The sequence below is a fragment of the Anneissia japonica genome, unplaced genomic scaffold, assembly GCF_011630105.1.
Source record: "Anneissia japonica isolate Jap-2015-1 unplaced genomic scaffold, ASM1163010v1 scaffold585_len4108843_cov191, whole genome shotgun sequence".
NCBI lineage: Eukaryota > Metazoa > Echinodermata > Crinoidea > Comatulida > Comatulidae > Anneissia > Anneissia japonica.
In genome coordinates, this window is record NW_022716829.1 from 2,254,489 (window position 1) to 2,273,285 (window position 18,797).

An 18,797-nucleotide genomic window follows, 5' to 3' on the forward strand; every position below is an offset into this window, starting at 1 on the left:
CCCAAAAAAAAAAAACCAGTCAGGGAGCTCGGTCCGCCAGTCGGGCACATTCTGGCGCCACCCCTGGCTAAAATTGAAATCATCCGTCATACCAATATCAATTACATAATAAATAAAATTCTTTTTGATGTATTTACACTCATGCTACCAATATGTTAAAAACATCGTTGCCGTTGTAATGCTTTAATGGTGCGCTCTATTCTCAAGAATCCCTCTTTTTCACCAATGGTAAGGGTTGAGATGTAAGATTGTCAACAACAAAACAAAAAACACCGACAGCCCTATTATGTTATGTATCGATTGAACGTCGTGTACGGTATATATTGCAGTATTAGCAGTATTACAGTACACTTGAAATGTATTAATGAATAAAAAAAACTTGCTATGCTCTAACTGTGCCAATATCATTTTTCCTTTTAATCATATTTTAGATGACACCGAATTTGTTCATGAAATGAAATTAAACATTTTTTCTAGATCATAATTGAAAAAATAAGCTCTCTCAATTTAAACCACTTTGATATTGATTTATATAACAGCAACGCAGATAGTAACTTATTCTTTCCTGAAAACAATGATGCGTGTATATATGAACTCATTGATAGTTTTAATTTAAAACACTTTGATAAATCTTTTTAATTTAGCATTTTTATTTAAATGCCAATATTCTACTGACCTTGCATTAATTGACATTTATAACAAAAAACTTGTGCCTTAAGCAAAAACGAAATAACATTTGGAATTTTTCTTGATTTATCGAAGGCCTTTGATACCATAGATCACGATATTCTTATTCATAAGCTTGAACTTCATGGTATCAGAGGCCTTCCATAATTAATTGAAAGCTAATTGTCTAACCGTCAACAACTTACTTCTGTTAATTATGTTGAATCATCTTTATTACCAATAATGTGTGGTGTAGCCTACCTCAGGGTTCCATTAGAACTTCTTTTGTTTCTAAATTATTTTAATGATATTTCAAGTTTTATATTATTATTATTATTATATTTAACTTTATTTTATTTGCAGGTGACACAAATATTTCCTATTCGCACAAAAAATAAAAATATACTATTTCAAATAATGAATCAAGAATTAATTGGAGTATCAGACTGGTTCAAATTAAATAAATTATCTTTAAACATTTCTAAAACAAATTACCGGTATAGTATATTTAATAAATGTAAATCTACTAAATTTAATGACCTAGATATGACATATACATATGATGCTAAAATTACGCACGTTAACGTTACAGAAACTAAATTTTTAGGCATTACAATAGGCTCAAATTTAAAGTGGAAGCACCATATTAATCGTGTAGCAAATATAATTATAATTATAAATATAATCTGCGCCGTCCAACATTCTTTTAATTTTATATAACACTCTTATTTTACCGTACCTTTCCTACGGTAATAGGCCTATTGGATGGGCAGTAAATACAAATCGAATCATTGGTCCTTGGTTAAGTTTTGAAAGTACGAAACATGACAAGCTCTTTCTCCTTCAAAAACGTGCTTTGCGTATTTGTGCACATGTCTGTTTATTTTATAACTTTAAAGTTCTTAATATTATGATTTAAATAAACTTTAAATAGCTATATTTATGTTAAGATTATTTAAACAAACCTTACCTTTTCAATTAAATTACTTATTTATATCAATTTCTTCTGTTCACAATTATCCCACAAGATTTTCTACAAACCACTTTTATTCAACATTACACTACAATACACTACTTCGACGGTTTTCGATTTTTAAAGTAGGCCCCAAATTGTGGAAACATATCCCATGAACTTATTAACAAACCATCCATCACCAGCTTTAAATCCTCCTTTAAAACACCTCTGATATATGATGAGTAATACCATTTTATGATTTTCTAATTATCTAACTGTTTTCTGATTGTGTATTTTTTATTTGTTGAATCAGATATACTGAAAAAGTTTGTTTGCGAACAAAATTTACTTAATTTAATAATTATTTGACTAGGTCTATTTAAAATACTGCATTATTATTACTACAGTATTTTTATTCTAAGGTTCTCATGTGTTTATTTGATTTTTTTTCTTTTTTTCTTTTGTTAAGGGGGCTATTAGCTTAAAGATATGTGCTCTGCGCAGCACATGATCTTATTATATCCTCCTCTACAGTACTTATGATTGTATGCTATCTGTGGAAGAAATAAAGAATTCTGAAAAATCTGAATCTGAATTTTAAGTAGCGCCCTCTGCCATTTTTTTAGACGTAACCCTATATTTTGCCCAAGGATAAGAAATGGAGGAGTCCAATAAACTTGCTTTCTTTAGCAACAGTTGTTGAAGTGGGGAAGAGGATAGAAGTGGTGCTGGATTGGGCTATATAGTAGATGTTGGACAACCTTATACCTCCAATGTAATTAACAGTTTATAACGACTGTTAAAACACACGGTTGATTTTGAAATTTCGAGCAATCCGTGTTTGTTGGCGAAAAAAATAACCATGGCCCACAGATTAGGATATTTACGATCTTTTGCGATTATCATTATAGGTAAGTATGGATATGTCTTCAAAATTAATTGTTTGTGATGTAAGATGATTTGTGAAAATAAATAAATTTCCAATTGAAGAGCTGGAATATTAGCCGAGACCAGATTTGCTATCACCTCGCACCGAGAAGGAATAATGAATGACTCACACGTCACAATAAGACACAATCAAGGTAAGTTTTTAGGTGAGGAGAGTTTGGGGATTAGAATAGGGACCCATGCTATTTTGTTGTTCAATCATGTTATAATTAAAGTTGTTGTATTGTATGCAGGTTTTCTGTATTTTTCACACAAGTTTTAGATTTAATATTACCGGTACGGTACTATATAGGACCCTCTAATAAGATTTGACGTATCCATTAAGGTAACTGATTTTTGTGAGACACAAAAAGGGGTTTGACGAAAAACTCGGGAGCGGTTAATGAGATACAAATTTTTAAATTAAAAAACTTGGGGAAGGGGGTGGGGCGGCTTTAATGAAGTGGCGCACCTCGATGGGGGTCATATAGAAGTGTTCCGACAGTATTTTATTATATTTGCACACAGCTGCTCATTTTAGTCCGATGAGTCGTGGCCGATGGGCAGAAGCGCCGAGAGCGGCCGCGGGCCCGGGTTACCCCAGGCCAATCGGTCGGGGTCTTCCACGCCCCCCCCCCGGAAGCTACGGCCTTTTAACGGAGTAGAGGACTAATTTAATTAATTAAAGTGCCTAATTTCACTAGGTCATGAAAAATAAAGTATAGAAACATGAAAAGTAAAAGCTATCCTTAATTTTATTCAAACGTGCCGAAAAGATTCATATCATAGGACCTAGGTATCAAAGTTTAAAGTGGCGGATCTATGAATTTGAAATAGAGGGGGCCCAGAGAAAAAACTTTCACAGATGGACGGTCTATCTACCTCAGCCCCACCATGGTGTGGGTGAGGTAAGACAATTTATGATTACGGCCGGAAATGGCACTTTTAAGACTTCTTTTTTCGAACTTTTTGTTAAATTTTGAACATTTAATGGGCGGGGCCGGGCCTCCCCTTACAAAATAAACTCTAGTGTAGTAGAAGTCATGAAAGTATTCATGAAAAAAAAATTAGAAGCGATTAATTACCAGTTTTCATCGATAAACCGTCAGCTTTAATTACAATTCTCGTGGGAAAAACACATGAATGATAATGGATGAATGTACATATAAGTTTAATATTTTTTATTTATTTATTTTGTATATTTATATATATATATAAATCATTACAATAAAAGACAAATACTACAGTATTTTGAGTAGTATGGAAATAAAGTGAAGACCAAAACAGAAACCCTGGTAACCACATTGAGTTCATGGAGGGTTTGATAACCAACTTCGCATCACCATTTTATGGATTTGCCGTCGATGAAGAGATACTTTCTTTTGTACAAAATATTCCGGTTTAATCTTCAGTGGCGGGATTTAGGAGAGGGGGACGTAAACAATTTGTAAAGCTCATCAGAAAATTACCATGCTAAATAGTAAAAATTGATCAAATACAAACTCAAATTAATGAAAATTATTGAAATCGCTATCCGGTTTTTACGGGGGAGGGACTCATCCCTTGCACCCCTGGGGCTCTTTCCCAAAACTCACACGTTTACGTCCCCTCTTTCTCACTGGGCTGAATCCGCCCATCAAATAATTTAACTAACATTTGTTTATGCATAACTCTATAGGCTCTGAATTTATATAATTTTTAATGATTCTTTGTGAGCAAAGTGAAATTTCATATTGAAAATAAAGTTTCCTTATGTCATGCAACTAAATACTCCGTTGATCAAGTAAACTGTGAAATCAACTATTGTACAATTTTTTGTTAACCCACTTGGTCTAAAATGTTTTAGATGAATCACATTATAACATATCTTAGCCTTATAGCCAATAGGTGAGTCGCCATGGTTGTGAGCTTCAAGATATACTGTAACCAATCTTCCTGGTGGCACCAGCGAAGGGCGGCACTATCCCGTCGGGTAATACCACAATTCGTCGGGAGGGGGGGGGGAGTGACCATGTATTTTATTACATATTAGGTGACTTCAAAATCGATTAAATAAGCCATTTAACCCCCTCAATTCTCATAGTTTACGGGTATTCTCCCCTGGACCCCTTCCGAAAAAGTTTTGTAGACATCATCCATTGGGGATATCCCCTTCCCTCCCCAGGCAAATCCTGGTGCCACTCCTGTGGTGGTGGTGATGATGATGATGATGATGACTCTGTTATGATGCTGATGGTGACGATGATAATGAATTTTTAAATTAGATCGATAGACTAAAATAAACAGTCAAAAGTTACTAGTCAGAATATGATATGGGTATCGTATCACCGTAACTTTAGTCATAGGCTTATTCCTTATTATTCTGGGTGGCCTATTCAACGGAATTCACCACTTTCCCTTGGGTCCCATATCGTTTAGTGGTGAAGAAGATCAGCTGCATGCATACACCAGCAGACAATCCTCTATTCTTTTTTTAACGTATATATAGTTTACACCTCCATGTTGTTTAGTCGTTTTTTACGCCGATTACCGTGACGTTGTTCATAAACATCACTTGTCATTATTGCAAATCGTTGACATCATCTCAGATATCATCATTGTTCATATCGCTCACCCTTTATCCTTCTCAACCCTGACCCAACCCTGCGACACCATCAATTAGGGACACATTGTCGTCACCATTCCATATCAAGATCCCCGTTCTTGTATTTTTTACATGACACCTATCCATTTCATGCTTACCGTATGTCAATAAATTCTAAAATTATAACGATGTTCGTTTTATTTATTGATGTTTCCTTTCGCCATAGACATTTCAAGTGGTTTCGAAAACTATCTAAATTGGTTCGTACCCAACAAAAACAGCCGACTTAATTTCCGTTAGATATTGTATCAGAAACGAGTCGCTTTGCTAACTTCCATAATGATTACGATTGCAATACTCACTACATTACTCATAATGTTTTGTTTATGGTATGAAGAAGATTAGTCTGCGACTTCTCATGCAATATAAACAATAATGTACCGTACAGGAAGCAGAACTGTACACCAACAACATGGGAACAACATGTTGCTACTTCGACGTTGAAGTTACGTCATCGTAGCTAATATTGGTCTCTATTTTGCAAAACCCCTTAAATTAAAGAATTATACCTCAAATTAATTAGGACCACTTTTCCACGGCCCCAGATGAACAGATCTTTTACCTATTTGATAGTTTCAGAGTCCATGAAATTAGAGTCTAAAGTTACGGAACTTAAGAAAGTGACAGCCACGGTCCCAAAAGTGGTCTTTAATTGGATCAACTAGTCTATATTATTACCATCGCCATTATAAATCATTAGCCAGTACGCGTATTTTGGCATGTTTTTTTATAAATTAAATTTTATAAATCAACCTCAGTCTATCCTACAGGGCAAGTTAGTTAGTTCACAATCGATAAATAATAGACATTAAACTTGTTTAACTAAACAATAAATACAAATGTACCAAAATAAACATGCCACACTAATGGTTAAACGTTCATTAATTGGCAAGGAATTGTTTTTCTTTTTAATTTTTAGTTGACAGCAAGAAATATATTTAATAGGCTAACATACAAATTTATTTTCAAGTTTAGTTGATTTAGGTAGAAGTCTTACAGACAGAAATGTACACCTTCAAACCGATGCCCTGAACCCATGTGAGCCAAAAGCCGCAAGAGGCGATGAAATACTGTCACTCATGCCACTTTGTTCCCACTAACGAATCGACTTTTTTTACTAAATGTACGGTATCTACACACTGGGTGAGCTAGCCTGTAATGATACACACCCATTAGTCCTACGACACGAACAGGACCTACAGTACATCCATTTCTTTGAAAACTTATGATCCAATAGTAAGGAGATGCATCAATAAATAAGATTTCCATAGCCTTAATTACAGTGTCTGTCAAATCATTTTTACATCTAAGATTTTACACTGGTCTGGTTTTTAGGCCCTGGTTTACGTGTGAAATGAATGTACATAAGGTTTATATTGGCCTAAGGCCCATTTGCTGACATCGATGTGGAAGAAATGAGCTTAATAGACCTATTAACAAAACAAAATACCCGCAGTACTTCGAAAGGTTGTGACATTCGAAAATTGTCAATATTTTTATAGTTTACATTGACAGACAGAACGGATATAGACACAATCGACATTTTGCGTACCCGATACCCTGTAAAAGGAAATACGCGGGAAACTAAAACCATTATTGCCCAATAAAATGTACGATGATAAACTCATTATACACTCTCGAACATGGTGGAATAATAAACATGCCTTTTTGTAGCTATTATTTATTCTAATTTGACCTCATCACAAGATTTCACCTATTGTACATGTTTTTAGATTTTCGAAAAAAACGGAGGCATACCGATTCGTCTTTTGGAAGTCGAACCTTTACTTATGCTTATTGCTTAACTAAACATAGGACTGTATTCGTTGAAAAGCTACAGGGTAGCCTACGATGTTCTATTATGTTCTTATTTAAACACTGTATATGTACCTTTGATGATTTAAAACATAGAATAGAAAGACATGCATGTGTCACTGGTGGGATTGGGGGTTAGGTAGCATAGTGTTCCGAATAGCAATAAACTCAACACTTATAATAATATAGAATTCAACACTTAAATCAGCCTACACAAAATTGTACGCAAATGCAACACAATATACTTGAGAGCGTTTCTGGTAATGGGCATACAGTACTCAGCGAAGTCTGAGACCGAGTCATGTGACCTGTTGGCAAATGCAGGTTATGTGTGAAAGTTGGTACACTAATGACCCCCACTCACTCTCGTCCAATGCTGTAGCCAGCTATTGGGACAGTTGGGACGGTCCCACACAATTTTTCTAATGGGCCCACATATTTAAAAATGGGTCCAAATTATGCAATTTATGCATAAAATGAGACCAATTTTTGAAAAATGGGTACAGATTTCTTATATTTAGCCTAAAATGGGTAAAATTTTAAAAAAAATTGGTCCACATTATTGGAATTTACGCGTAAAGTGGGTCCACCCTGATATTGTCCCGCACTGTTTGAAAATCGTGGCTACGGCATTGCTCTCGTCATGTTCCCATTGACAATGAAAACCACTGCTTGTTCCTTTCTTGAGGAAATGTGGTGTTAAAAGGGGCACATATACGCCTACCCAAACTTCTTAGAAATAGATTATTATCAAACCACTCACTACATGATAGGCCTAACCCAAAAAAAGATAGACTGCCAGTCAGAAACTTTTTTAGAATATTATATTGTGTAGTATTATTTATTTTGATTTTAATTTCTTTTTTATTTTGTTGTCATATCAATCAATAAGAAGTGGCATATCTAGGAGTAGTCTACTGGCATATGGGGGTATGGTCACGTGGTCGATGGGACAGTGTGGCGCCAGCTAAGAGTTGATGTGATATGAGCTTTTCAAGGCTACTTTATATAGTGTAGGCTTCACTAATGTTTTTCTCAGCAAGGTTTCAGAGGTCGTCTCTGAAACGAAAGCTTTTCCAAAGGCGTGTTATCCCCTTCCTCTCCATTGGTAGTCCTGTATATTTAGGGAAAAGAAAGCGATTGTAATTTGTGACACCATGAACTATTGTTTAGATGGTAGAATTATGACCCTTCTAATTTTAACCAGGATTCATTATCTGCTGATGGATCAGAACTCAAATACGCCATCTTTAGGATCTGAAACGTGCTTCAAAACTTATAATTTGGACACACTTCTGTTCTTATCGAACGATTTTAGCTCAAATCGTCCCATCTTTCAACATATGTACAGTAATTTAATTATTACACATAGATAGAAGAGTGTGTGTGTGTGTGTGTGTTTATTTAATGTTTTTGATTACTCATTAAGAGAAGAAACAGGACGGTACAGACGACTTTATTCGCCCGTCTTTACGTCGATTGTCACGAAATTGTCTTCGGAAGCATAATGCTACAATGCTGAAGTGGAAGTGACAGCAGGCACTCCTTAACGGGTTAAATACAGTATAGTAAAAGACAACGAATGTGGATCAGCTCGATCTTAATTGCTGTAATGTATCGCGTGATTGTACGAGTGAGGAACATTACACTTCTTTTTACTTTTATAAGTTATTTTACACCTCATGACTTATGGCGTCGGCGACCCGATGATGATTTAGGGTGGTAGGCCCTACAGTATTACGAGGAACAACACGACATAAAAACAGCAACATTTGCAACCTCACAATTTATGATTTATTTTTCTTTTTGGTTAAACAAGAATGAAACTATTTCCTCTCATTTGAAACCACATCTCCTATAGATGGTTTCTCTATTATTTTCTTCACATAAAATTACACATTCAAAATATAGGCCTATGCATATTCATACAACTGCCTGTCATTTTCATAAAGACGATTTCCTTTACCAACAGCATGCAATGTATCAAAACCTTTAAGTATTTATGGAAGGTCGATGAGAATACACTGGTCGATTTTCACGATTAATAAGCAGTTATAATGTTAATGAACACTGAAGCTATAAATAATTCTACCTAGGCCAGCAGTAAATTATTTTGAGTGGCTGCTTCAGCCTGTACTACGGCAGTTCAAGTAATACTGGATTCGTTGAATTTTATCCCTCATGCCGGTAATTATGCCACGGAAGGATAAATATACCTTCCAGCTCATACCACAAATTGCGGAAACTTAAGTATGATTCCATCATCACTGATTGACAGTTGCTAGTTGCAATCTATTTATAGGTTGTCATCTTGACACTCAAAAGTGTTAAAAAAATGCTAACTGTAATTTATATGTTTTTAGAAATTTGTAAACAAATATTGCGATAGATTTGTTAGATGTCAGTATTAATGATGATGATGATGGTCAATCTCATACTCGTTATTCCAACCCCTCATCTCCACACCAACTGCTTGAAACTGACCTATCACACCATGGAGATATCAGGCTCAGACTTTGTTCAGACTTTTAACTGTCCGTGGTTTGGTGGAGAGTATTGTCCTATAGACATGAAATATGGTATTCTAATAGGCCTCAAAGCACACAGTATCCGGTAATGTTTGATCAAATACTGAATAGTACATAAATCTACAGGAAAAAAAACGCATTTATTACGGGAATAAGAATATCTACGGGAACTTAAAAAATGTATTTATAGATATATGGAAAATTTAACATCAGGCCACTAATATTGTAAAATTAATTATATAAAAGGGTCAGATCAACGAAAAGGTCAGCAGACGCGAAGGTCGTTGTCCGAAATAATGTGCCGGAGGCTTGGACAACTTGGTAGTTTCAAAACTTACCCAACCAAGTGTAAACGTTGAATCTTTTCATCCCATGCCTAGGAGATTAGTACTGTACATCTCGTAAAGGTGTTATCAGTGGTGCGAGTGGATTTGTTTGACATTGATGTTTGGTAGGGGTATATAGATGAGGTTCGCCAGAACTAATCCATTTCCCATGAAATATGTCCCTCTCGAGCCTGTTTCGGATCTGGAACGAATTTCGAAAGAGGGTTTTATAATTACAGTGTGGTTCTGGATATTTAAAGAGGTATTGGTACTGCAGTGTTCATAAAAAGGCTTCCTGTACTTTGGCTTTACCGTAGTTTACACTAAAATATTGGCCTATATTAATGGCAAAATTTTTAATTTACGAAGAGTACTGTACCGTATTCTATAAGCAGCGCCCCCATCGATTTTTTTGTATTTTTAATACTGTACGGTATTGCATAACTAGGCTACAATTCAAAAATATTAACGAATTTACTAACACCTAGGGCAAAATAATGAATCGAAAGATACCTGTATATAATTTATACATTTATCAGGCCTGACAGAGAAAATTATATAGGCCTATACGATCTATAACCTATGATCACTTAGGCCTTACTTACGGTACACTGATGACGATTAGAGCTGTTTCTCAGACGTTTCTGACTTCTTACCTACACGGATTTTTCAACAGATTTACCCGTACCTAATCCATGCACTTTATTGTGGAATTCAGAATAATTTGATCATCGAATACTGATTATGACTCAATATAGCCTCAGTGCAAAATAAGCAAAGGGATTTTGTTTAGGACAAGGCAATCTTTTCTTAACTCGGTATATTTTATAGGACTATAGACTATATGACTTTTAGTTTAATTTCGGTTTTATTACATTATTACAACGAGAATGAGTTGTATTTATGGTGAAAATACTACTGTACTTTTATTTATTAAATTTACTCATAGCGAAAAATAGAGAGCTTGGCTAAACTTGCTTTTCGTTTTTGGCATGAAACAACTGTAGTACTAGAGGCCTATCTCCGGGGTCTTGAACCCTCCCTCACCTACTCCAATGGTTATCAGCTGAAATGAGGATGTGTCAAGTGTAGCCTATTCACGACAAATTATTTAATCTAAAAAGAGGGTACTCTGGTAAAATATCGACAATATTATCGTGTTGATTGATCCACATAATTAAGTCCATGATCTCAATTTATCATCGTTGAAAAGCGATTAGTCAAGGGCATTATGGGAAGACATCTCCATCTGTTGCGATGGGAACGATATTCTGAAAAGAAGGTAGTACTTTTGATATACCGGCTAGTTGATTGCATTCATCAAAATTATAAATGATAAATAATACAGCATGCGGTATTAATTTTATATTAATTCACGAAATCTATCAAGAACAATACATTCATTATTACCGTGACGTCGCGTGAACTATTTTCATTTGTCGGTATTTTTAAAGTCAGGCTCTGGAGGAAAAAAAAATTTGATATGTTGTAGAACTGATTTTTCTAAGACAGAAGTTGTTTGACGAAAAACTGAGCAATGGTGAATGAGATACAGATTTTTGAATATTTAAAAACTGGGGGAAAAAGGTGTAAAAATGGGTGGTTACGCCCCTTTTTTTCCCAGTTTTTTAAATATATTGAAAAATCTGTAGCTCGTTCTCCATTCCCCAGTTTTTCGTCAAACAACTTTTTTCTGTCTTGGAAAAATCAGTTCTATATATATCAAGAACATATCAAAAAATTTTTTTCCTCCGGAGTCTGACTTTAATGGAAGGTCTGTTGTATTATTTTATAGGTCAAACTGATGTCAAGTTTCTATGCATTTTTCTAGTCTTTTTTACGTAATATTGACGATGTTTTTAATATAGGCCTATGGGCTATCCGCAATCTTGGCTTCGATGCGCGATGTTTCTATTGTACTCAATCTACTCCATAAGGTCTACAGTACAGTATCGGAATCTCGAAGCCCGACGTTTCGTTCGGCATTTCTCGACATTCGTACGTAATATTGCATTGGTGGCCTACCAGATACCTTTAGGCATTTCTCATCTTCTGTAATCTTTCATAGGGGGAGGCGAACAACCGATGTTTCGATACCGTACCATGCCCAATAATTTAATTAACAATTTTCAAGTCACGTATGAGTGAAAAGACCTAGTTAAGTTTTAGGCATAGTAACCTCCATATTTACGGTATTTTATAATTGGCAATGTATAAGACACATTAGACAAAATAGGGCCTAGGTCTAATTATTTTGTTCTTCTATTTTAGCTATTGCAATAATAATGTGGTCTTTAGCATTCTGCACTCAGCTGACGACGTCACTGACTATGTTTCCATTTCAATTAACATTTGATGTACTCTACTCTTCAATTTGGTCCAGTACTTCTGGTTTATCCAATTTATTGTTCCAGTTTTCACTTCAAAATTTTGGCGATTTTTTTACAAACGTATTTATGATGGAGAAACAATAATTTTTTGTACGTTTTCTGTTATACATGTCAGATCATTTGTAATAAAATCCTTTAATTCTTTACTATGAGTTGCACTTTGTACACTATTGAAATGCAACACGGATTCAGCTAAACCCATCAAGCATAAACATTTTAATTGCATTGCTAATGGAATTAAAGAACGGATTGAATGTTAACGAAATCTGACCTAGGGCTGGCATCTACTTGGTTAACTTTTATTTATTATGGTTTCTCGTCGTTATTTATTTTATCGTTTACTTAACAACCAACGCTACATTTAATAGGTAATGTTGATTGTATGTTAATCTACTCTGTCCTGAAATTTGATTTTTTACGTGTAATTTATTTTCAATTAGGTTATTATGTATCTTTGTTTGAAAAGTAAACAGTTTTGTTTATTAATTGATGTATCGTATGCCTGCCTGGGGTGAGAGCATACGCGGGACCATGTTTACAAACTGTTAGCGGCAGTGTTAAGAAAACATCAATTTCTGCCTCTCATCGGTAATTTACAAGTTCCAGAAAAGAATTTAAAATGTATTTAGATGAGGATGTGAAAAAAATTCATACCATAGATTGATATCATGTTTGGTCATCATTTTTTACTCGTATAAAATTTGACGTTTAAAAATTGATAAATATTACAAACATTCATGTCACACAGCCGGAATGCTCACACAAGACTTCAAAAGGCCTGTTATTTGTCTTTAAATCGGAGATTCGCGTATTGCACAAGCAGAATTTTTTCCCAAATTACTTTGTCCTCTGTGTACCAAATTATGTACAGGTTTATTATTATGTTGATGAAGAACTGACAAACCTCACATCATGTCTCCATCCCTGTTAAGTAGCTGCCAGAAGGTCTGAGAGGGTTCCTGATAACATTCCGAGGTAAATAACCGTCAAGAATCACGCTGACGTAACGGGCGGCATGTTACAAAATGATGTCCTGTTAGTTTGACAAGATTTATAGCGGTGAACTTGAGGACTTAACGTACACCGCTGCAGCAAACAGAACGAATAATAATAACAAAAAAAAATCAATTAAACTTGAGAGTGATCGATAAGAAACTCGCAATATTCTAGGCCTACTCACCTCATGATAGAGATGATAGCACCCACGGCTGTATGGCATGTCCCTCCCTACATTTCAGATTGATCATGTGCATCTGGGTGTTCAATCCTGGAGAAAGTCCCCATGGTTTGATCATGGTTTACTTGAAACCAAGATATAGACCTTATCGGAACATGGAGAAAAACATTCAGACCAACTACCTGGTACCCATGAGGTAACCCCAGTTTATGTAGGCCGAATAAATAAAGAAACGAAACGAAAGTAATCCAAAGACATTAATTTTACGTTATGTGTTCCTTATGTTTACGATAGGAGAATGAAAACAATGTTTGTTATTATAGTGAGACACACGCAGGTCTATTTACTAATATTGAAGAAAATGTACCGTTCTGCTAATGGTGCCTTTTCTAGAGCGAAAAGGTGTCAAAAGGCTTTCCAAAAACTCCTTGCTCGGAACTGTAACACTCCGACCTGTATCGAATATATTATTATAATTAGCAAGTAAGTTCATTCGCACTAAAATGCCGACAGCGGTTATTCCCTACTCCAGGGAAGACGCAATTATCGGCACCTCTACTGTGGTCTTGAACAGGAGGCATTTGTTGAGATGTGTGCAAACAGTTTACTTAAACTTTTGGTTAATTTCAGACAGCAATTCCCCATGCGACAATAACATAAGTGAGAAAATAAAATGGATTTACTCCCAGCCGAGATCATCGATTGTAATAATATTAACATAGAATGTTGCACCCCATAGGCCATTCCTGGTAATGAGGGCCTATGCCTATAGTAGTATACTGAACCTCAATTTATACATACATCGCAGTTGAGTGAATTGTAATACTTTAAAAACTTCCAATTATAGGCCTGATGCTCAATTTGCCCTTTTCGGCATGGTGATTTTATCCCCATAATTTTACAGATGTACTGTAAAGGCTTTATGTTCATTCTATTTTAATTTGTTTCAAAAGTAAAATTACAAAATATATGTTTCCAATTACCTCTACAAAAACAATATTCTTTGGGTAATGACATGGTTTCGACATCAGAGGATGACACAAGAATGCCGGCTGCATGGACGCAGTTCTTTTTCGATACATAGGCCTATATCACCGACCGAGGTTCGTAAGTTCAAGTTATTTAGGCCTGCTCCGTGACGCTGTTTGCAAAACCGATTACAGGACTGAAATGTGCCCTGTTGAAAGGGAAAAATTTGTTTCCAATTAGACAATTTATACTGCGGTAAGCTGCCTTACTGAGGGATAAAGTAAACCCGAGCCTGGAATAGGCCTACCCGGGTCAAGCGTATCGACAAATAGACCGAATTTTATTGTCATTTCCCGAAGGGGGAGCTTTTCACCTTCCGGATAATAATCAACATTTTATTGTCTAGTTGGAATATAATAGTTCTCAGAATCAACGAGGTAAAATCCACTTAACACTCAAACAAAAGGTCTACTAATTAACATGGTTTAATATGGTTTTAAATTATGATATGGTTTTAATGTTTATCAAAGACTGTTTGTAACTGCTAAATCAACATTAGTTCATACTTGAATTGCTTAATTAGCATATTTTTTTTTTAATTACTTAAGTAAATCTTCAAATTAAAATTAAACCTTTGAATGGGTAATCCGTTAATTTTAGACAGTTACTTAATAGATTTGATAAAAATGTCTTAGGGTTTTTGTAGTAAAATGTATGCTGACCAGCAAAAACTTTTTTTTTATTCGTTTCTGGTTGGAAGTCAATAACGTATTGATTCATGAGATACTATTTAAAATTTGATCGACTTTTCAAAGTTTTTTCCAAAGATTTTTTTTCAGGTAGTGTATGTTTAAGCGTACCTGACAGGCCTAGAGAGTACACAGTATGATGTTTATTCGTGTGTACTTTAGAGCTATTCGGAATGTTCCCTTCTTCCCAACTGAACATGAACAAAATGCATTAATTGAACATAATTCTCGTTAATTGAACATAATTCTTAATTACAGGGCTGACACGGCCGGAACGACAGGATGACTTATATCGGTCGTCATACCACTAATGTAACGCGTAAGATCATACTTAACGCTTTACTGCGTTTGTTTTACCTGCTCAACCATGTTTATAGAGTAAATGCGAGATGCTAAGTTAAGGGTCGTTTAACATAGTTTGTTTGGATCCTCATCAATGCAGCTTACAGGCTGCTACGCTGGGCCTACATCAACAGTAGTTCATTAGACAGCCTTGTGTGAGATAGTTCATCATTCGATGTAGGCCTGCCGGAATAAATATGCCATTCTTATACGTGCTTACTCAAGAAAACAACGAACGACCAAGTTTATATCAAGCGGTAAAATTGTTTTTATGACAATAAATACGTAACTTGTAAATGTCAGCATAAAAGCTTAACGCGTATATAATAGTTGTGTTTTGAACGAGACCATGGAGGAATTGTTAGACAAATAGGCACAGAAAGAAGTTAGCGCTTCGTACCTATCTTCCTTTAAAATTTGTCTACATCTACATTGTGATAAATCTTAAACCACCAATTCTGTTGATAACATTGCAATATTGGCCTATAACACAGTAATGTGATTTGTGGTTGACTATCCACACATCGTGGTTTCATGATGGGGATATTGTAGTATCGCCATGGATACAAGGGATTGGTTACAGGGGACTGACGCGTAATTTTGTAGAAATAAATATTGTAGGCCTAACTAATGGAAAGATGCGGCAAAGAAATATATGGAATATATAATAATTATTATATTTCTATTAATATACAAAACATTTAAAATCTAAATATTTAAACTAATATGCCTAAATTGTTTATAATAAACAACTCGTAAAATAATTTGAAATAAATTGTTAGATGTACTGTACAAAAGTGTTACATTAAAAAACAGCTGATTATAGGGTCAACTTTGGGAGTAACGTCGAAACTTCAGGTATTCCTATCAATGCTTACCACCCCTTAACCCTACGCATTTTCTAAATAAGGAGTACTGGTTCAAAGTCAAAGTAACGTAGGCCAAGTCTGTAGTTTATTTTTTTTTAAATCAAATAAAGTATACAAATACGTCTTGAAAGATGAAAGTATTCTTTATGTGCATGGACTGCCATACGGTGTTGTTTTTTAAATACTGTGAGTTGAACGTGAAATCTGGACAACACTCTTAGGAAAGAAGAGGCCTAAACTGTACACTGGTTTGCTTTGTGCTGGCTCTTGTGTGTCTTCTAATATTTCTTATTGTGTATGCAAGTTTGTACTATGAAGGGAATCTATCGTGAGAAAGAGGTGTCGTTTCGCACGGTCAAACGCATTCGCGGAATTTTAATAGAAGTAAAAAATTCAGCAATCAAACGTATACAAGCCTAATGTTTGTGCGCCAACATCTGTAGGCCTAATTTACTGCCCAGCAAATAGGAAAAAGCCAATTAAACACAGTATAGGCCTACTCAGTAGTCGTAAAAATATTGCTTCCATTCTGCAGGGATGTCAGTAACGAATGCCCAAATAAGTAGGCCTATTGAAGTTACTTGTGGACAGTGACACTCTGGTATACCATACCATCGTACATATCGTTATGGGAACTGTTTTGTGGTATCTTGCGTGTTACCGTACCACACCGCACGCACACCATAATAAAACGCTCATTTCAAAGCACCAAAAATTTATATAGCCTTGTACTAATGATACTTGGATCAAAATCAATAATTTTACTACAGAGTTTACTACAAATAATTCAAAAAAATGACTACCAACAATTTATTCGAGGGAGGCATTTTTTTGTGTGTGTGCAAAATGGATACGTATCCTATATACTCAATAAATGTCCCTTAATTTCCCTGTGAATGTGGAATACACAACACATAATTACCGTCAAAATGTGTTATTGCATAATCATATTAACGTATGTCTTATTGTTTCAAACCAGGTTAGAAAAATGTAATACTAATGTATGTAGAACATTATAGAATGTGTTGAGAATTATGCTAAAATGCAGAGGATCATCACCGCTGTCTGTTTATATGACTTGACCTTCGACACAGACATACGCAGTTAAAACTATACCACCGGTATGGCTTTGCATTGTTCGTGTTGGTTTTGTTTGTCGTTTTATTTTAAAAACCTTTAAAAGAATTTTATCTTTCATGAATTGAGAAATGACAAAATATACTCATGAGAACACTTATTATAACCAACATGTCTGGCGTCGCTTAACTTACCCTTTGAATTCATCCGAGGGTCAGGATGTTCCAACTTATTAATAAATGTTTTTTTTTAAACGTCGTCCCTTTTCCCATTAAAGGGTAAAATAAAGTTTAAAGGCTGTCGCATGATAATTTCTCGTCGCCAATCGTTCTGGCTTATTGAAAAACCCGTTAAGAGGCAGACAAAATGTAGGCTATTATAATTATTATTTTTGGAGGCGAACGGGCTGGTTTCAGAGCAAAACACCCGAAGTTATTTTAAGGTTCCATGCGTGACTAGCGGTTAATAACATTTTTGGTCTTAACTTGTATTTAGTTGAATACCTTATATCTTGCAATGAGAAAACCATTGATATGTCTAGTAGTTTGAATATAGGTATTTTTGTATTAAAGTAACATAGGCACAACCATATTGCGAAGTTCCAAACATCCGTCTAATCATGATGCTGAGTATCCATGTAAACAAGACCATTAGCCTAGACCTGATTTGTGTCTGTGTTGCGTTTGAATTAATTTTTAAAGAAAAAAAAATGCCTTGTACAACAACACTGGACGCCAAATATGTTTGTTTGTTTATTTGGTTGTTTTTTTTTGGACTTAAAATTGGAGTTATATTTTTTTAACTTTATTGTACAACCTGACCCATTTTGTAATTACAGCAAGGCGATCCGATACTAGATCTTACGTGATTTTGTCATTCTACCAGGCGTTCCGTATTAGACAGTAACTTTTTGTTCTCATTCGTTGTGTATTCCGAAACTCCAATGTAATTTGCCTCCAGGACTCATAGGACTAAATTTTGGAAGTAAACATCACTGGAGTCGGGATCAGTTGGATTACCTTTAACATTATCCTTGTTCAAATGGATGATTGAGTTGAGTTCAATGGCATTTATCCTGTTTTTGTATAAAACGCACGTCCGTCTTTCGAAAGAGGCTACAAGTCGTTGGTCTCATGTGCAATATGGTCCATATGCACGATAAAGAAATTGAATTGTCTCCCTACTCCTTGCCCAATCACAACCAGAAGGACCCCAATGGAAATAAGTCTTCGGATTTTCGTGGGATATACTTGGTGTTTGCACCGAATAAATCCAATCAAAGTCCTTATAAATGAAACTGCATAAAATACGACGCGGTACGACGATATGATATATTTTATTCCGTCCAAACAGTGGCGTATCT

At 35.2% G+C, this 18,797-nt stretch overlaps 1 protein-coding gene across 1 annotated transcript in view; it reads left to right on the top strand.

Moving 5' to 3' along the window:
• Window positions 1-2,325: 2,325 nt before the first annotated feature.
• Window positions 2,326-18,797, top strand: part of LOC117109913 (low-density lipoprotein receptor-related protein 4-like) — a 68,097-nt gene continuing 51,625 nt past the window's right edge. Inside the window, exon 1 of the mRNA XM_033252383.1 lies at window positions 2,326-2,532. Within this exon, the coding sequence (XP_033108274.1) occupies window positions 2,484-2,532 (49 nt within the window). The 5' untranslated portion in view covers window positions 2,326-2,483. The remainder of the gene's footprint in view (window positions 2,533-18,797) is intronic.